The 18,420-nt window shown below is 38.3% G+C and overlaps 1 protein-coding gene across 1 annotated transcript; it reads left to right on the top strand.

Moving 5' to 3' along the window:
* Positions 1 to 4,240: 4,240 nt before the first annotated feature.
* Positions 4,241 to 8,630, top strand: LOC128638687 (gamma-crystallin 1-like). Its single transcript, XM_053690807.1, has 3 exons — positions 4,241 to 4,249; positions 4,621 to 4,863; positions 8,355 to 8,630. Exons 1-3 carry the CDS (start codon positions 4,241 to 4,243, stop codon positions 8,628 to 8,630), a joined length of 528 nt encoding a protein of 175 aa, XP_053546782.1.
* The last annotated feature ends 9,790 nt before the right edge of the window (positions 8,631 to 18,420 follow it).

Here is an 18,420-nt window from a genome sequence, read left to right as displayed (position 1 = left end):
GGGGAGAGCCGGCTGAAAACAAGTCTAACACCTGCAAAAAAGCAGCGTAAAACTCCTTAACGCAGCCCCATTGATTCCTATGGGGAAATACAATTCATGTCTACACCTAACACCCTAACATGAACCCCGAGTCTAAACACCCGTAATCTTACACTTATTAACCCCTAATCTGCCGCCCCGACATCGCTGACACCTAAATTATAATTATTAACCCCTAATCTGCTGCCCTCAACATTGCCAAACCCTACATTATATTTATTAACCACTACTCTGCCGCCACCTAACTACACTTATTAACCCCTAATCTGCCGCCCCCAACACCGCCGCCACTATAATAAACATATTAACCCCTAAACCGCCATACTCCCGCCTCGCAAACATTAGTTAAATATTATTAACCCCTAATCTGCCGGCCCTAACATCGCCGCAACCTACCTACATTTATTAACCCCTAATCTGCCGCCCCCAACGTCGCCACCACTATATTAAAGTTATTAACCCCTAAACCTAAGTCTAACCCTAAACCTAACACCCCCTAACTTAAATATAATTAAAAGAAATCAAAATAAATATTACTATCATTAACGAAATTATTCCTATTTAAAACGAAATACTTACCTGTAAAATAAACCCTGTTACATTGTAGCTAGCTTAGGATTTATTTTTATTTTACAGGCAAGTTTGTATTTATTTTAATGAGGTAGAATAGTTACTAAATAGTTATTAACTATTTAATAACTACCTAGCTAAAATAAATACAAAAGTACCTGTAAAATAAAACCTAACCTAAGTTACAATTACACCTAACACTACACTATAATTAAATAAATTTACTAAATTAAATACAATTAAATAAATGACATACAACTACCCAAATTAAATTAAATTAGCTAAAGTACAAAAAAACAAAACACTAAATTACAGAAAATAATAAACAAATTACAGAAATTTAAACTAATTACACCTAATCTAATAGCCCTATTAAAATAAAAAAAAAACAAAAAAAAAAAAAAAACCCTAGCCTAAACTAAACTACCAATGGCCCTTAAAAGGGCCTTTTGCGGCGCATTGCCCCAAAGTAATCAGCTCTTTTACCTGTAAAAAAAAATACAAACAACCCCCCCAAAAGTAAAATCCACCACCCACACAACCAACCCCCCAAATAAAAACTTATCTAAAAAAAAACCCTAATCTAAAAAATAACAAAACATTGCATTGATACAATAGGGTACAATAAAATACAAAAACAGTGGCCCAGATTACGAGTTTTGCGTTAGAGGCTAACGAGCAGTTTTCATTTACTTCTCACTTACATGCAGCGCTGGTATTACGAGTTTTTACAAACCCTTCGTTAAAAGACAAGAAGTGAGCGTTGAGCAAAATTTTGCTCATTACCGCACTCCAATACCAGCGCTCCTTAAGTCAGCGGTGAGCTGGTGGTACGTGCTCGTGCACGATTTCCCCATAGGAATCAACGGGGAGAGCCGGCTGAAAACAAGTCTAACACCTGCAAAAAAGCAGCGTAAAACTCCTTAACGCAGCCCCATTGATTCCTATGGGAAAATACAAATCATGTCTACACCTAACACCCTAACATCAAAACACCCTAACATGAACCCCGAGTCTAAACACCCGTAATCTTACACTTATTAACCCCTAATCTGCCGCCCCGACATCGCTGACACCTAAAATATAATTATTAACCCCTAATCTGCTGCCCTCAACATCGCCGAACCCTACATTATATTTATTAACCTCTACTCTGCCGCCACCTAACTACACTTATTAACCCCTAATCTGCCGCCCCCCAAGCCCGCCGCCACTATAATAAACATATTAACCCCTAAACCGCCATACTCCCGCCTCGCAAACATTAGTTAAATATTATTAACCCCTAATCTGTCGGCCCTAACATCGCCGCAACCTACCTACATTTATTAACCCCTAATCTGCCGCCCCCAACGTCGCCGCCACTGTATTAAAGTTATTAACCCCTAAACCTAAGTCTAACCCTAAACCTAACACCCCCTAACTTAAATATAATTAAAAGAAATCAAAATAAATATTACTATCATTAACTAAATTATTCCTATTTAAAACTAAATACTTACCTGTAAAATAAACCCTGTTACATTGAAGCTAGCTTAGTATTTATTTTTATTTTACAGGCAAGTTTGTATTTATTTTAACAAGGTAGAATAGTTACTAAATAGTTATTAACTATTTAATAACTACCTAGCTAAAATAAATACAAAAGTACCTGTAAAATAAAACCTAACCTAAGTTACAATTACACCTAACACTACACTATAATTAAATAAATTTACTAAATTAAATACAATTAAATATATTACATACAATTACCCAAATTAAATTAAATTAGCTAAAGTACAAAAAAACAAAACACTAAATTACAGAAAATAATAAACAAATTAAAGAAATTTAAACTAATTACACCTAATCTAATAGCCCTATTAAAATAAAAAAAAAAACAAAATAAAAAAAAACCCTAGCCTAAACTAAACTACCAATAGCCCTTAAAAGGGCCTTTGCGGGCATTGCCCCAAAGTAATAAGCTCTTTTACCTGTAAAAAAAAATAAAAACAACCCCCCCAACAGTAAAACCCACCACCCACACAACCAACCCCCCCAAAAAAAAGTATCCAAAAAACTCCCCTAATCTAAAAAATAAACCCACCCAATACACCCTTAAAAAAAAACTAACACTAACCCCCTGAAGATCGACTTACCGGGAGACGTCTTCATCCAAGCCGGGCGAAGTGGTCCTCCAGACGGGCAGAGGTCTTCATCCAAGCCGGGCAGAAGTGGTCCTCCAGACGGGTAGTGTTCGCTTTAACCCACTCCAGTTGATACCACACATGAGGCAAGGTGTATAGAATTACCAAGGATGGGTTAAAAAATAATAGTATGTGGAAAGATATCTGTCATGTATGTCCCTCGATGATGTATGTTCAGAAAAAAACATATAGGCAGTTTAATATACGTCGCTCCGTTACTGCACAATAAGGCTTGGATCAGCAAAATGCCTAGAGGTGTCCACAGTTGTCTTTCAGTGTAGATATCCATAACGATGAGACCATCACCCTTTAGAGTCTCGAGGAGTGGTTTTGATATTTGTGAGCCAGGTTGCAGTGTGTCCCTTGTCGGGCATTCATCTGCAGCATACATGGTGTCCCTCTGTGAAACCGTATCTTTTGTAGCGTGAGACACATATGACCCGTCGGCTGCACTGCAGTGATCTGCAAGAGGTTCTCTCCATGACTCCACAATCTCAGTAATTGTGAGACACTCGCTGCTGTCCTCCAGGTTACTGCACGAGGTACACTGAAAGGCTGTTACCCGTGAGTGCTCCATTTTAACAACGTGGTTTTCCAGGATCAGAAGCAACTCTTCTTCCCACATGGCCACCATCTGTGCTGTCTTGTCAAAAGAACTACTCACACAAGTGCGAAGCGACAAGCAATATCTAGCCCGAGTGGTGCTGGTTATCTTAAATGCTTTTCAGGATTATAAGCACAAAACGTGCTTGCTAACTCAGGGCCCTGAGGTGCCCTGACGGGGGGGGGGGGGCATTGTGCAGGCCAAGATCTCAAAGTAGCTCCGAGCACTGATGCCAGCAGTGATTTCTTTCAAGACTAGTTTCATAATATGTGCCTTCTGTAGAAGATATCAGTATAAGAAATTGTCTCTCAAAGCCCAGCGTAATTCTGTAAACATTTCTGCCCTATATTTCTCACTGTTATTTCTCACAACTTAAGAAGAGGTGGCACTCATTTTGATTGTTTAAAAAAACTAAAACTTTAGCTCTATTATCTGTAAAATTTCATGAAAATTGATTTGGTAGATTTTGCTGCAGTACCATTTAAATGATCATTTGATTATATGTAAATAAAGTGTAATATTTTCCACATATTATGAATTTAAAATAACCTGAAAGGATTAACTTCAAGTTTTTTACACAATCGCTATTTTTGTGGTATAAAATGTCACTATTTTAAGGCAATGTAATGTCAGGTGCAACAGGAAGAGTTGAACAAAAGGCTTAAAACTGCTGCTATACGTACTGACACCAGCAATATATAGAACTAAAAGCTTACACTTTCTAGAAAATAAAGAGCATCTCTCTATTGTTGCACAATTGCAGAACCAGCTTTCAGCTGTATATATAAAGAGGGCTTTCACAGTTAGAATTACAGAAAATCAGTGTAAAATAGCCAAAATGGGAAAGGTACTGATAACAGACCTACACACAATATATGTAGAGTTATTTCATTAAGATGATTCATTAGATTTGAATAGAAAAATGAAATATATTGGTATTTTTTAACAAAAAAAATGAAAATGATCATAGATAGAAATAGCTAATGTGAATATATTGGAATATAATTTTTTTTTTAAGAAATAGCATTGCAAATATATTGTGTATATGTATAGGGCCCCTTTCTATTTTATTGAAACACCATTAATAACATTTTTTTTTAATGAATACAGACAACTTAAATGTTACTGTTAAATTACTTTTAATTTAAAACTAGATTTCATATGGTTTAATAGTATTGTAAGCACGTGTATTGTATTACTAATTCATTTGTATTCTAGATCATTTTCTACGAGGACAAGAACTTCCAGGGTCGCTCCTATGAGTGCAATTCTGACAGTACTGATCTACACTCGCACTTCAGTCGCTGCAACTCCATACGAGTAGAGAATGGTAATTGGATGGTGTACGAACGCGCTAACCAGGAGGGGCATCAATACTTCCTTAAGAGGGGTGAATACCCTGATTACAAGCACTGGATGGGACTCAATGATACCATCAGCTCATGTCGTATTATACCACAAGTGAGTAGAGAAACTGATACAGCTATACATTTCTATTGTTAATGTTCTATTGTTCCTACTGGTCTCTATTACTATCCACCCAATGTTTCTTTTTTGATTTTCTCTTCCTTTCATATTTTCTATTTATCATGTTTTTTCTTTATTTAACCCCTTAATGACCGCAGCACTTTTCCATTTTCTGTCCGTTTGGGACCAAGGCTATTTTTACATTTTTGCGGTGTTTGTGTTTAGCTGTAATTTTCCTCTTACTCATTTACTGTACCCACACATATTATATACCGTTTTTCTCGCCATTAAATGGGCTTTCTAAAGATACCATTATTTTTATCATATCTTATAATTTACTCTAATTTTTTTTATAAAATATGAGGAAAAAATGGAAAAAAACACACTTTTTCTAACTTTGACCCCCAAAATCTGTTACACATCTACAACCACCAAAAAAATCCCATGCTAAATAGTTTCTAAATTTTGTTCTGAGTTTAGAAATACCCAATGTTTACATGTTCTTTGCTTTTTTTGCAAGTTATAGGTCCATAAATACAAGTAGCACTTTGCTATTTCCAAACCACTTTTTTTCAAAATGAGTGCTAGTTTCATTGGGACACTGATATCTTTCAGGAATCCCTGAATATCCATTGACATGTATATTTTTTTTTTAGAAGACATCCCAAAGTATTGATCTAGGCCCATTTTGGTATATTTCATGCCACCATTTCACCGCCAAATGCGATCAAATAAAAAAAATTGTTCACTTTTTCACAAATTTTTTCACAAACTTTAGGTTTCTCACTGAAATTATTTACAAACAACGTGTGCAATTATGGCATAAATGGTTGTAAATTCTTCTCTGGGATCCCCTTTGTTCATAAATAGCAGACATATATGGCTTTGGCGTTGCTTTTTGGTAATTAGAAGGCTGCTAAATGCCACTGCGCACCACACGTGTTTTATGCCCAGCAGTGAAGGGGTTAATTAGGGAGCATGTAGGGAGCTTGTATGGTTAATTTTAGCTTTAGTGTAGTGTAGTAGACAACCCCAAGTATTGATCTAGGCCCATTTTGGTATATTTCATGCCACCATTTCACCACCATATGCGATCAAATTTAAAAAAACGTTAAATTTTTCACAATTTTAGGTTTCTCACTGAAATTATTTACAAACAGCTTATGCAATTATGGCACAAATGGTTGTAAATGCTTTTCTGGGATCCCCTTTGTTCAGAAATAGCAGACATATATGACTTCGGCGTTGCTTTTTGGTAATTAGAAGGCCGCTAAATGCTGCTGCGCATCACACGTATATTATGGCTAGCAGTGAAGGGGTTAATTAGGTAGTTTGTAGGGAGCTTGCAGGGTTAATTTTAGCTTTAGTGTAGAGATCAGCCTCCCACCTGACACATCAGACCCCCTGATCCCTCCCAAACAGCTCCCTTCCCTCCCCCACCCCACAATTGTCCCCGCCATCTTAAGTACTGGCAGAAAGTCTGCCAGTACTAAAATAAAAGGTTTTTTTAATTTGTTCTTTTTTTTTTTTTAGCATATTTACATACCCAGTTTCAAGAAAAAAACGTGTTTTTTTAAAACAAAAATAGAAATTCTGTAGTGTAGATTCACCCCCCCCTAACAGACAAACCCCAACACCTTAATTGATTAATAAATAAAAAACTTTTATTCCCTTTTTTATGCTTTTTTTTTTTTACTTTTTTCTGTAGTGTAGCGGTTCCCACCCGCTCCCTCCCCGTGCACGCGCCCGCCCCCGCCCTTCCGTGCACGCGCGTGCGTCAGTGCGCCCCCCCGATCGCCCACGCCCACGATCCCGCCCCTCCTGCACGTCGCCAAGGCCATCGATGGCCACCACCCGCCTCCCACCAGCCTCCCACCCACCAACGCGGTAAGCCAACAATCTCCGGTGCAGAGAGGGCCACAGAGTGGCTCTCTCTGCACCGGATGGCTTAAAAATGTTATTGCAGGATGCCTCGATATTGAGGCATCACTGCAATAACCGGAAAGCAGCTGGAAGCGAGCAGGATCGCTTCCAGCTGCTTTCCAGACCGAGGACGTGCAGGGTACGTTCTCAGGCATTAACTGCCTTTTTTCTGAGGACGTACCCTGCACGTCCTCAGTCATTAAGGGGTTAATTAGCACACATAGCTTTCTCCATCCCCAGTAATCTCTTTCTTACAATACTTATCATACTTTTATTCCACAGAATGGTGTACTTGGCTCTATAGAACTTTTCCGTATCTATGGCCCTAAAATTTCACTTCTCTCTTCATTCCTTTGAAAAAAAAAAACTTCAAAAGTTAAAAATGCCCAATAAGAAAAAATACATGTAATTATAGAGTAAAATTACCTCATATTCAGATTGCAAAATAAGGACATTTTTTTTGAAGATATAAAAAAACAGATAATTAAGTTACAGGAATAAACGTAAGAACTACAATATCTTAATATTCTTTACTTCTTGGCTAGTCTATTTTTGTTTTTGCAAGAGGCACAAACTATAACTCATCTTAGTCTTGCATTATTTCACTAAAAACTCTGTATGTTATTGATTTCCCTTTCATCACATTACAAAACAACTGTTTTAAACTAGTAAAATGTATTTTAAATATTAGAAGCACCTATATTTATTTATGTGTTGCAATTAGAAATCGGGCATGATACTTAAAAATTTTTTTATATTTATATTATAAAGAAATTATACATTCATTCGTTGCATGATTACACAGTGATCTATACCTAATAAACCTTGCTGGGATTGCAAGTTGCCCTTTTACAGACCACTGTGGTACCTTGCATAGTGGTGCCTTGTACTGCTGCAATCTAAGTTAATATAAATCAATATGTGATGTTCTTAGTGCTGTTTAACTTGTGTTCTCTTCATCCCAACTGTCCCGGATCCTGCAGGATTATCAGGGGTTTTGCGGTTTTGCTGTTTTCCCACACTCAGTATCTCTAGCTAGGGCAACTGTTTCTAGGGAATTTTCCTTGCCCCACTGACAGTATCCTTGCAACCCTGCCCAGAACAATACTGAGGCCACACCCCTTTCAATGTGACCTTACGCACAAAACACAGATGGCCACCACCAATCCCCTCACTTCCCTTTTACTGAAGACCTCTGGGAAATGTTGGGAGGTATGGTTACTTATACTTACTTTTGCAATTCCAGAGAGTTTGTCTTGTATACAAAGCATTTGGTAGTATGATATTTGAGTCCCAATGAATTAAAGGGAAACAGCTACATGAAATGAACCAAGTACCCTTAAAGGCTTACTATAGATAAAACATTATGGATAATGTAAATAAAACCATAATTTCAGTTTACTAAATCATACTGCATTCATAAATAACATGCATAGCTCTCATTCTCTGAAAGCTATTTCAGTTACAGCTTTATTACTTCCAAGCTACTGACTGAATCAAGTTATGAAACATTTTGGTGCTGATATTGTTAAGTTTCTTATCTTGTTTTCATTTCATTGCAGCACCGTGGAGTCTTCCGTATTAGAATTTATGAGAGGGAAGAATTCAGAGGTCATACAATGGAGTTCAAAGAGGATTGTCCAAAGGTCTTTGAAGAATTTAATTCTGAAGATATTAACTCTTGCAATGTTCTTGAGGGACACTGGATTTTCTATGAGCTGCCCAATTATAGAGGAAGACAATATTACTTGAGACCAGGAGAGTACAGAAGATATACCGAATGGGGTGCAGTTTCTCCTAAGGTTGGCTCCTTCAGAAGGATTCAGGATATATACTAGGCATTGTCATGTGTAAAATGCTTCAATTTTGAATAAAATGACATAAAATAACAAACTGATATAAGTTGTTGCTTGCTAACGCATTTCTTTTTTTATCAATATTCTTGTATTTTTGTATTATCTGCAATGGGCACAATTTATTAAAAGCAATGTCCAGTTTCCTTTTCTCTTCAGGTTTTTCATGACCACCAGCTCCTATGTTATTCTGTGCCGCTGATTCACTAAAGCTTATTCATCTCTCCATTGGTTAAAATAGCATCTAAACTAGATAAACCGGAGCTGCTGGTTAAGTTGTAGAGATTGGAGAGGGCTTTTAGTAAATTTTGCCCAGTGACTATTTTAGAAGCTCATTTACCAAAATGCAACAGTTATATTGAAAGTACAATATTTCTTAAATGAAAAAAAAACAAACACATTAAGTTAAACATACAATACTAATTTGCATGTTGTTGGTCAAGTGCTGTCTGCCACTTAAAGACATGCATGATGCACATAAACCTGTCATATTTTGAATGAGTTTCCAGATGGATAACAGAGGCATTTAGAAGTAGAATACTTTTCCATAAATATATTTCAAATTATGTCCTTTACTGGGGTCATATTACCACCGTTCTTCCCACTAGAATTTTCTTTGAAAGGACATTAAAGGGACATTAAGGTGCTGGACACAACTACCCTTAAAAGGTTACTACTCACTATGCTATTTATTTTCCTCCTTTTGCTACAGCTCTATTTAAAGCCATTTTCCTGTTTTAACCCCTGAAATATTATCTGATAGTGTGGATCAACCTTTTTGTAATGGGGCTGCCATCTTGGAGCACAATAGTCTAACATACTGTGAAAGAAGCAGTGTTTATTTACATATCAATGAGGTAGTCAACTTTTTGAAAACTGAATACTATGCTTCAGGTTAGGGTACATGATACAAAGCAGGGACTGTACATTTTTGCAAAGGCTGCATTGCTTTATATTATTGTTGAGAGTTATATTTTGTTTAACTGTTAAACTGTAAATAAATAAATAAAATAAAATCAAAAAAGTAAAGTTTATATGATGCATCATGCACCCTAACTCCAAGCAAATGACACAGCTGTAAAAAAGTGGGAAGTTTTACTGATCTGTGAGTGTGCACTGCTTCTGTCACAAGCTGTGAGAATACCTGATCTCTAATATGGAGGTGCCCAGTACAAAGAGGCGGAGCTTCAGTATCTGTCACCTTTAAGGCATTAAAAAAGGAGAACTGATTTTAAAACAGCTGCAGAACTAGGATGAAATGCATGACCTTTAAAGTCGTCAATCCCCGGCCTAACCTTATAACAATTATTAGCTAACATAATTACTATAAATAAGGAGTTACACACAACTTTGGTATAAAAATTGGCCGCAGCCATTTTATTAACAACATAAGTTAAATATTGTGTAATAAATATTTTCAAACATTTTAACAGAACATACCTGATGTTCATAAATAACATTCCAATCAAAACTGTCAATTCCCCACAGCGGTGCTAGTTCCCAAACCCACAAAACAAGATGGCCGTTATTCAAAAACTGGACTCAACTATATCCCCGTTGAGTCCGTCCAAGGACACCTACACTTTAATAGGGAACCCCTTGCCCCTATAAAACCAGTTGCCCACTCACCCCATGGAGAGGCAACTACTTAAAATCCTCAAAATCACTTGGCCATATTGCTTACCATATTTGTCTGGGAACTAGCACCCCCGCCTTGCTGCGACAAACACGAAACAAGGAAGGAAAACAAAATTAGGGAGGGAGGGAGGGAGAACTTTCCACATAGGTTTGATAAATAATCTGATGACAGATTCTCCCGCTCTTTCCTTAAAAGCGTAACAGCGCGTGCTAAGCCCGCCCCCTTACAGATACCAACCAATCACACACTAGGCCTAATTCCTCCAACGGTCAAATCCCCTTCCCGTTACTTCGAACTCCCAGGGGCTCCCTGACCTTTAAAGTCGTCAATCCCCGGCCTAACCTTATAACAATTATTAGCTAACATAATTACTATAAATAAGGAGTTACACACAACTTTGGTATAAAAATTGGCCGCAGCCATTTTATTAACAACATAAGTTAAATATTGTGTAATAAATATTTTCAAACATTTTAACAGAACATACCTGATGTTCATAAATAACATTCCAATCAAAACTGTCAATTCCCCACAGCGGTGCTAGTTCCCAAACCCACAAAACAAGATGGCCGTTATTCAAAAACTCGACTCAACTATATCCCCGTTGAGTCCGTCCAAGGACACCTACACTTTAATAGGGAACCCCTTGCCCCTATAAAACCAGTTGCCCACTCACCCCATGGAGAGGCAACTACTTAAAATCCTCAAAATCACTTGGCCATATTGCTTACCATATTTGTCTGGGAACTAGCACCCCCGCCACCGACTGGACTGACCGAACAGCCCAGTCCCGCCAAACCCAAAATTTTTTCCAATGCTTCTTTTATATCAAAAAGAAATAGCTGCAGCCCAAATTGGTTAAAATGAACACCATCTTTTAAGTAGAATTCCTCAGCCCCTTCTACTTCGAAATCTGGGTGGAAAACAACACCTCCCCCCAACCTTTTAACGAAAGAGCTAACTATTTTGTTAACTTTCTTGCGGCTCTTTTCTAACCTATCATAATCCCTTGCTGATCTCCAAACCAGCCTAGGAGTAATCTGTGACCAGACTATTTTTATTCCGGGATAAAGCTCCTTTATATTGCCCAAATCCCTTTTAATTCTTCTCACTAATTCTTTTTGAGGAATCATACCTAAATCATTTCCCCCCAAATGCACTATCAAAACATCAGGGTGATGAAAAACTTTGCTATAATCTAGAAAAACAGGAAACAAGATTTCCCAGCACATGCCCCTAATCCCAAACCATTTGACCTCCCATTGATCAACTGGACACCCGAGCTGAAGGCCGCCCATTTTCTTACTGGCCTCAGCATTGGCCCAGTATATAAACGAATGCCCCATCACCCATACGATCCTCACACCTAAAATAAAAGAAATAAAGAGAGTATTCAGGATGATTTCAGCTCAAACATTCCAAAACATACGCTCTATTCAAGGTTTTTGTTTTTTTTTATACCCTCAAATCAGGCCTAACATAGGATTTATAACGACTTGAACCCCATCTACCAATCTTTTTTACTATATCCTCTCTGAGACCTAACATAGCAGCTTCAGTAGCAGCTCCAATCCGGAATGAGTGAGACCCGAACTCTAATGGATTAAAACCCAATAAAACAATTGAACCTTTTAAAATGGCTCTAAATTGATACTGTGACAAAAAGGAACCATCTGAGTGAACCAACAAAGGGCCATCTTGCAAAGGCCGTATGGACCCATAAAGCATCATTACCTGACATGGACATATCTCTCCACCACTAGGGAACAGCACTATATTCTTGCCTTTCCCATAGATGTCCATTTTACTACTTCTCAGTAAGATTTCTACCCTGCTCTCGTTCCATAATACATCTTCTTTTTGTAAACCTCCTGAAACTTTCTTGCTAGGGCTTACCAATTCCGAAAGTCTAAATGCCCCAAAAAAGGCCAATACAAAGGCCGTTCTGAACAATATTACTTCAAATCTTGATGCACAAATCTCAGCCAATACTACCCAAAAAATTTTAAGTAAAGAAAATGTAATAGGCCTTCTCTTATCTCTAACCTTTGCCTTTTTCTTCAAGCCTTTAAGAACTTGACGTACCCAAAAAACTTTTGTAACATCAGACAGACAAAAGCTAGGGCCGCCAATCTTTTTTCCATATTAGATGGTGACAAACCCAAAGTTCCCCAATGCCACATCCATTCCAATAAGCAACCTGTGACATCATCAGACCCTTCTTTGATTTCAGATTGACATAACCACATTTCCCATTCCCTCCAAACTGATACATAGGACGTCCAAGTACATGGAGCCAAAGATTTTTTAATTAATTCAGCCAATCCTCCGTCCCAAGCTTCCAAAGTTGGTCCGGAAACATCGCGCCAGCTACATCCGCTTGAGGAGCCAATTCTCGAAAGCGACACCACTGTGAACGAGATAAAGAATCCGCTATCAAATTAAGCTTACCAGGGATATGCTTTGCCCTGACAAATACATTCATACTTAAACATTTCAAGACTAGTACTCTTAATAAACGCAAAACTGGTAATGATGATGCAGATAAAGAATTAATAGCAGAAACCACGCCCATATTATCCGTCTGGAACAATATGGATTTATTCATCAAATCAAGTTCCCACACAAACAGAGCCACCAGAATCGGAAATAGTTCAAGGAAAACTAGGTTCCTAGTTAAACCCAACTCGACCCACTCTTGAGGCCACACCTCTGCACACCAATGCCCCTGAAAATAAGCCCCGAAACCAACACCACCAGCTGCATCTGTTATCAAATCCAAATCAACATTAGAGATCCTAGCTTCCATAAATATTGCAACACCGTTAAAATTTTTAAGGAACTCCAACCAAACTTTCAAATCATCCTTGTGGCCTTTTTTAATCCTTACAAAGTGATGAGGCTTACTAACACCAGACGTAGCCAGTGACATTCTTCTAGAAAAAACTCTACCAATAGGAATGATTCTGCAAGCAAAATTCAATTTTCCCAGCAGAGATTGCATTTCTCTCAAAGTCACCTTACGGTCCACCAAAAAATGCTGAATCATTTCTGACAAATCCACGATCTTTTCAACAGGTAGACTACATTCCATTTTTTTGGAATCGATTGTAATACCCAAGAATTTAAGGGCCGTAACTGGACCCTCAGATTTTTCCATTGCAATAGGAACCCCAAAATCAGATGCCATTGAATAAAAACAATCCCTTAACTTCAAACAAACGTCCGAATCAGGGGGACCAACAAAAAGAAAATCATCCAAATAATGGACTACTGACGAGAATCCAGACTTGAATTTAACGACCCATTCCAAAAAGGAACTAAAACACTCAAACAAAGAACAAGAAATAGAACAACCCATCGGGAAGCAAAGGTCAATGTAGAAAGACCCCTCAAAACAACAACCCAACAGATAATGTGAAGAAGGATGAACCGGAAGTAACCGAAAAGCAGCCTCAATATCCACTTTAGCCATTAAAGCAAATTGACCAGCCTCTCTAACCAAATTAACTGCCATATCAAATGATGTATAAGACACAGACGATAATTCATCCGGAATATCATCATTCACAGATCCATCCTTTGGAAAAGATAAATGGTGAATAAGACGAAATTTACCAGGTTGGTTCTTAGGAACCACTCCTAAAGGAGAAATACGCAAATGAGGGATAGGAGAGATTTTAAAAGGACCTGCCATTCGACCCAAAGAAACCTCCTTCTCAAGTTTACTCCTAACAACCTCAGGCCATTCCCTAGCAGACTTAAGGTTACCCCTGTAATGAACAACACCCCCTGAAGATGGGATTCTGAAACCAAACTCAAAACCATGCAGCAATAATAAGGCCTTTTCACCAAAGCCCTTCTGTTTAGTGTAGAGTACGAGCCACAGCTCCATCCCGCTTAGCCTCACCGGAGTTAATCCCTTTTTCAGGAAGCTCCTGGGTTCCTCCCAATTTGTTCTTTTTGAAACACTTAATGGAAGGGTGGGATCCCCCACACCCTGAGCATTCGTGTCTGAATTTACAGGACGATCCCCATTTACAGAACTTTTCATTGAAAGCAAAACAGAAACCTTTTTTGACTGTTGCCGACGAACCACTTTGAAGAGACCTGCCGGCACCCCCGCGAAAAGGCTGCGAAGACCTTAACGGGGTCATCACTTTTAGCCATAGACCCATATCACGATCATCCCATTTCATCTCAGGCTTAACCGACAAACGTTGTCAAAATTGTTCATCATAAACCCACCAAGCCATACCCCCATATGTTCTCTGAGCAGCGGCTATTTCATCTAAATAGCAAAAAAGAGCCGCGCCATGATCAGGGAACTTAACAGCAAATACACTAGCATAAATAACAAAAGCCTGGAACCAGTTAGTAAATGTTTTTGGTAACTTTCTGTAACGTTTTTTCCTCTCTTCCTCCTCCTTCTTGGACGCATCCTTTTTTGAGTCTTCAGGTATCTCAAAAGACTGGTCAAGAGGAAGGAGGGAAAATAATTCAATAAACTCTCTCTTGTATATCTTTTCCCTTAACTCAACCGTCAAGTGCATACCCAAAGGCCCGATAGAACACAAACAAGACCTGGCCAAGGCCGTGTCAGCAATCTTAAGCTCAGGACCCCCAGACGCTTTATTATCAACATTAGCCACTTTTGGCTGGGACAAACCAACCACTTGAGATTGGGGTACCGACCCTACATCTTTTGTTCCTTCACCAACAATCCCTAATACCCCATTTTGAGGAGCCAATCCAGGGGGAACCCATGAATTGGCAACTCCCCCCGAGACTTTGGCCCCTTCTAACTTGGCTAACAAGTCCCTTAAACCCGCTACAACAGTTATAGATAAAGGATCAGCATGCACACCAACTGTTTCAACCCCCACATTCAGATTCACAGCCCCAGATCCCTCATTACCTGTACCAGGATCCTGAGACGCTGCAGACGGATCCCCTTGAGATGCAGCCGTAACCTTCTCTATATTCTGGAAACCAGTAGTCCTGGGATCCGTATTAGCTATTAATTGTTGACCTTTTTCCGCCTGCAAAAAAGAAACATGTGACAAACCCCCTGAAGGTGCCCAAATTCCAATGCCCCTACTAGCCGTAGACATAACCAACCTACTATCCACTAAAACACCCTTACCCCTCTTAGCAGATGAAACCTCAAACCTTTCTCCCCTTAAATCCCCATACCTCTTGCGTTGTCTACCTCTACCTTGTATTCTCCCAATCCCAGACCTGTTTGGACGTTGAACAGAATTAACCGAGCTATGAAAAGTATTATTAAGACTCTGTCCCATTATGCCTTGAAGACCAAAATTAAAATTGTTGGCCGTACTCACCCTTGTTTCTTCTCCCCTTGCATTAAAACGTTCCGCCCCCGGAATGCCGTCCTCAATATCAAGCCTGATATTTTCCGTCCAGGATTCCTGCAGACCATAAGCATCCCCACTTAGGCCGTCATTTCCCACCATTAAAAAACCCGGAGAATTCTCAGGCCATGACCCAGTCTCATTCCCTTCTAAAAGAAAAACATCGTTAGAGACAGGTAAATTTTTAACTACATCAACATTCCTACCCCTCAAATTTCTTAACTCACCCCTTAAAACCAAATCACTTGGAACCCTGACTGACGGTCTAAACTGGCGAATGGTGTTAACTACACTGGGAGAAGGAGGAATAAAATCCTCCTCAGAAGAATCTAAATATAAAGCTAATTCTCCAACACCGTTATCAACCTCAGTGTCATGCTGACTCTCACTGACTTCAAGCCCTTCAACCCTCTCGTCTAATGCTCGATAAGCCTGTTCCTCAATATTACTACCAGGCCTTAAAATCTGTGCCGTTTTTGAAACATTATGTAACTGTTCTTCAACCGCCTGAGGCAGCTCGGTCAGACCCGACACCTTCAATCCCTCACCTTTCTTTCTCACTAAAGCACTTTCTAACCTACCTACACTCACTTGCTCCTTACCCCCACTCGGTAAACTAGGCCTCGGCGGGCCGTCACCTTTACTAACTTGCCTTTTTCCCTTAAATACTACTTTTTGGCATAAATTGGCCGTCTTACCCTTAGGCAAAGAATCACCCTTCTTTACAGGCTCTTCAAATTGTTCCGGTAGGGAACAAGTGCTCCCGGACAGCATAGCATTATCCGAAACCTCAGCTCCGGCCTGTCGACTTCCGGAACTAGAACTTGACTTCTTCCTCACAGCCGCCTTTAACCCCGGACTGGGGCTGGATTTTCTCCGTCCGCCATTACTCCCCTCCGGATCCGGATCCGAACAAACTGGGGGCCTCGAACGCCTCACAGGTCTCGAAGCAGCATCCTCGATATCGTCCCTGGGTTCGATAACCGGGCTAAACAAAGGAACGTAACTTATCCTCGAGCCAGGTAGGGCCCATTTTGGCAGCTTCCAACTTAAGTTGGTCAAAAATCTCATCAAACTGCGCCATCACCAGAATTTCAACGAACAAGCACTTTCCACATAGGTTTGATAAATAATCTGATGACAGATTCTCCCGCTCTTTCCTTAAAAGCGTAACAGCGCGTGCTAAGCCCGCCCCCTTACAGATACCAACCAATCACACACTAGGCCTAATTCCTCCAACGGTCAAATCCCCTTCCCGTTACTTCGAACTCCCAGGGGCTACCATAACATGGTGAGTAGTTTTTATTATTTTGCAGTTGAGCAGTTTAGTGTCCCTTTAAAGACAATTTTATTTTCCATAGTACGTATGTATACTTTAGGATTACATTGCAATAAGTCTTCACAAAATATTTATTTATATTATAAGGTTTTAAACTTTTACATTTGTTAACAAAATGTACAGGATTTTGCAATTTGCAGCAGAATCTAAGTAATCACCTTGAAAAGTCTAATGATGGTATTTGTTTCTGGCCAATCAAAGCAACCACTGTGTTGCTTGTAACTGGAAAAGGAAATTATAATTTCAACAACTTTTTTTTAAATGTTTCATACTAGATATAACACAACCTTGAGATAACCTAAGAAAGCATCAGCCCAAATTTATTGTGGATCACCGTATATTCAACCAAACAGAGATTAATAACATGATTGACATTTTTAAAATTTATTTATTGAAAATGAAATATGTGAATCCCCTGTTTTAGATCTCCTACTGTTCCAAAACTGATAACAATAACAATCAGCGTATACCAATAGGAACTTAAAATAAAAATTTGGAAGCAAATATTAGTATTAATACTAAACCCATCCAATTTTTTATACAGTAACAATAACAATCTATAATTCTCTAAAATAATAATAGGCAAATAATACAACAATAACAAAAAAACTGAATGATATATATATATATATATATATATATATATATATATATATAAATGTATATATATATATATATATATATAATTTATATAATCACAACATACTTTTACCTATAATTCTCTAAAATAATAATAGACAAATAATACAAAAATAACAAAAATGCGATTTGATCAGCTGTTAATCAGCAATTGATAATCTAAAATTAATTAATCTAAAATCCCATAGAATTACATTAGTTCAATGCAAATAAAATATGAGCATCCAGGTATAAAGCCTTTAGTGTGGCTCTTAAGCTGTAGAAAAAATTGAAACACTGATAGTGTACCTTGATAAGAATAAGCCAGCATTTATTCAATAGTATCTGCTCACCAGAATTGTTAATCAAGATTTGCTACACTAAACAGGTAAATCAGAACTGGATTAGTGAAAATAAGATCGATCTAGTTAGTTTCCACCCCTTCTCAGGTCTTTATCAAGACTGAATTTATTGCAATCTATAGTATGTTTAAATATTGTCTAGCTAGTATATGAATATAATTTAATTTAACATCTCCCTTAAAAACAGTTCAAAAAACTAAGTACATGCGCATATAGAAATACTTTTAAATACAAGCAAACTAAAAACAAGACCAGTATCCAGAAGTCTTGATAAAACACAGTTCTATAGGGCGAAACGTGTTGACTAAGACCACTTGTTGTAATTTCTGCCACTACAAAGAACCACTATATCTCCTGCACGCACCCTGAGGAGTTTTTATTCAGAACGCAGAAAGGTGTATCGCTGATACAGAAAATATAGAGTATTTATCTTGGAATCAGG

Source organism: Bombina bombina, chromosome 1 (genome assembly GCF_027579735.1).
Source record: "Bombina bombina isolate aBomBom1 chromosome 1, aBomBom1.pri, whole genome shotgun sequence".
Lineage (NCBI taxonomy): Eukaryota > Metazoa > Chordata > Amphibia > Anura > Bombinatoridae > Bombina > Bombina bombina.
Note: the sequence above shows the minus strand (reverse complement) of the source record. Positions and strands in the feature narration are given on the sequence as shown.

Excerpts from the sequence above, each read along its gene's own strand:
- LOC128638687 (XM_053690807.1), top strand. Across the intron at positions 4,864-8,354 it reads CATGTCGTATTATACCACAA|CACCGTGGAGTCTTCCGTAT; the intron begins GTGAGTAGAGAA and ends ATTTCATTGCAG.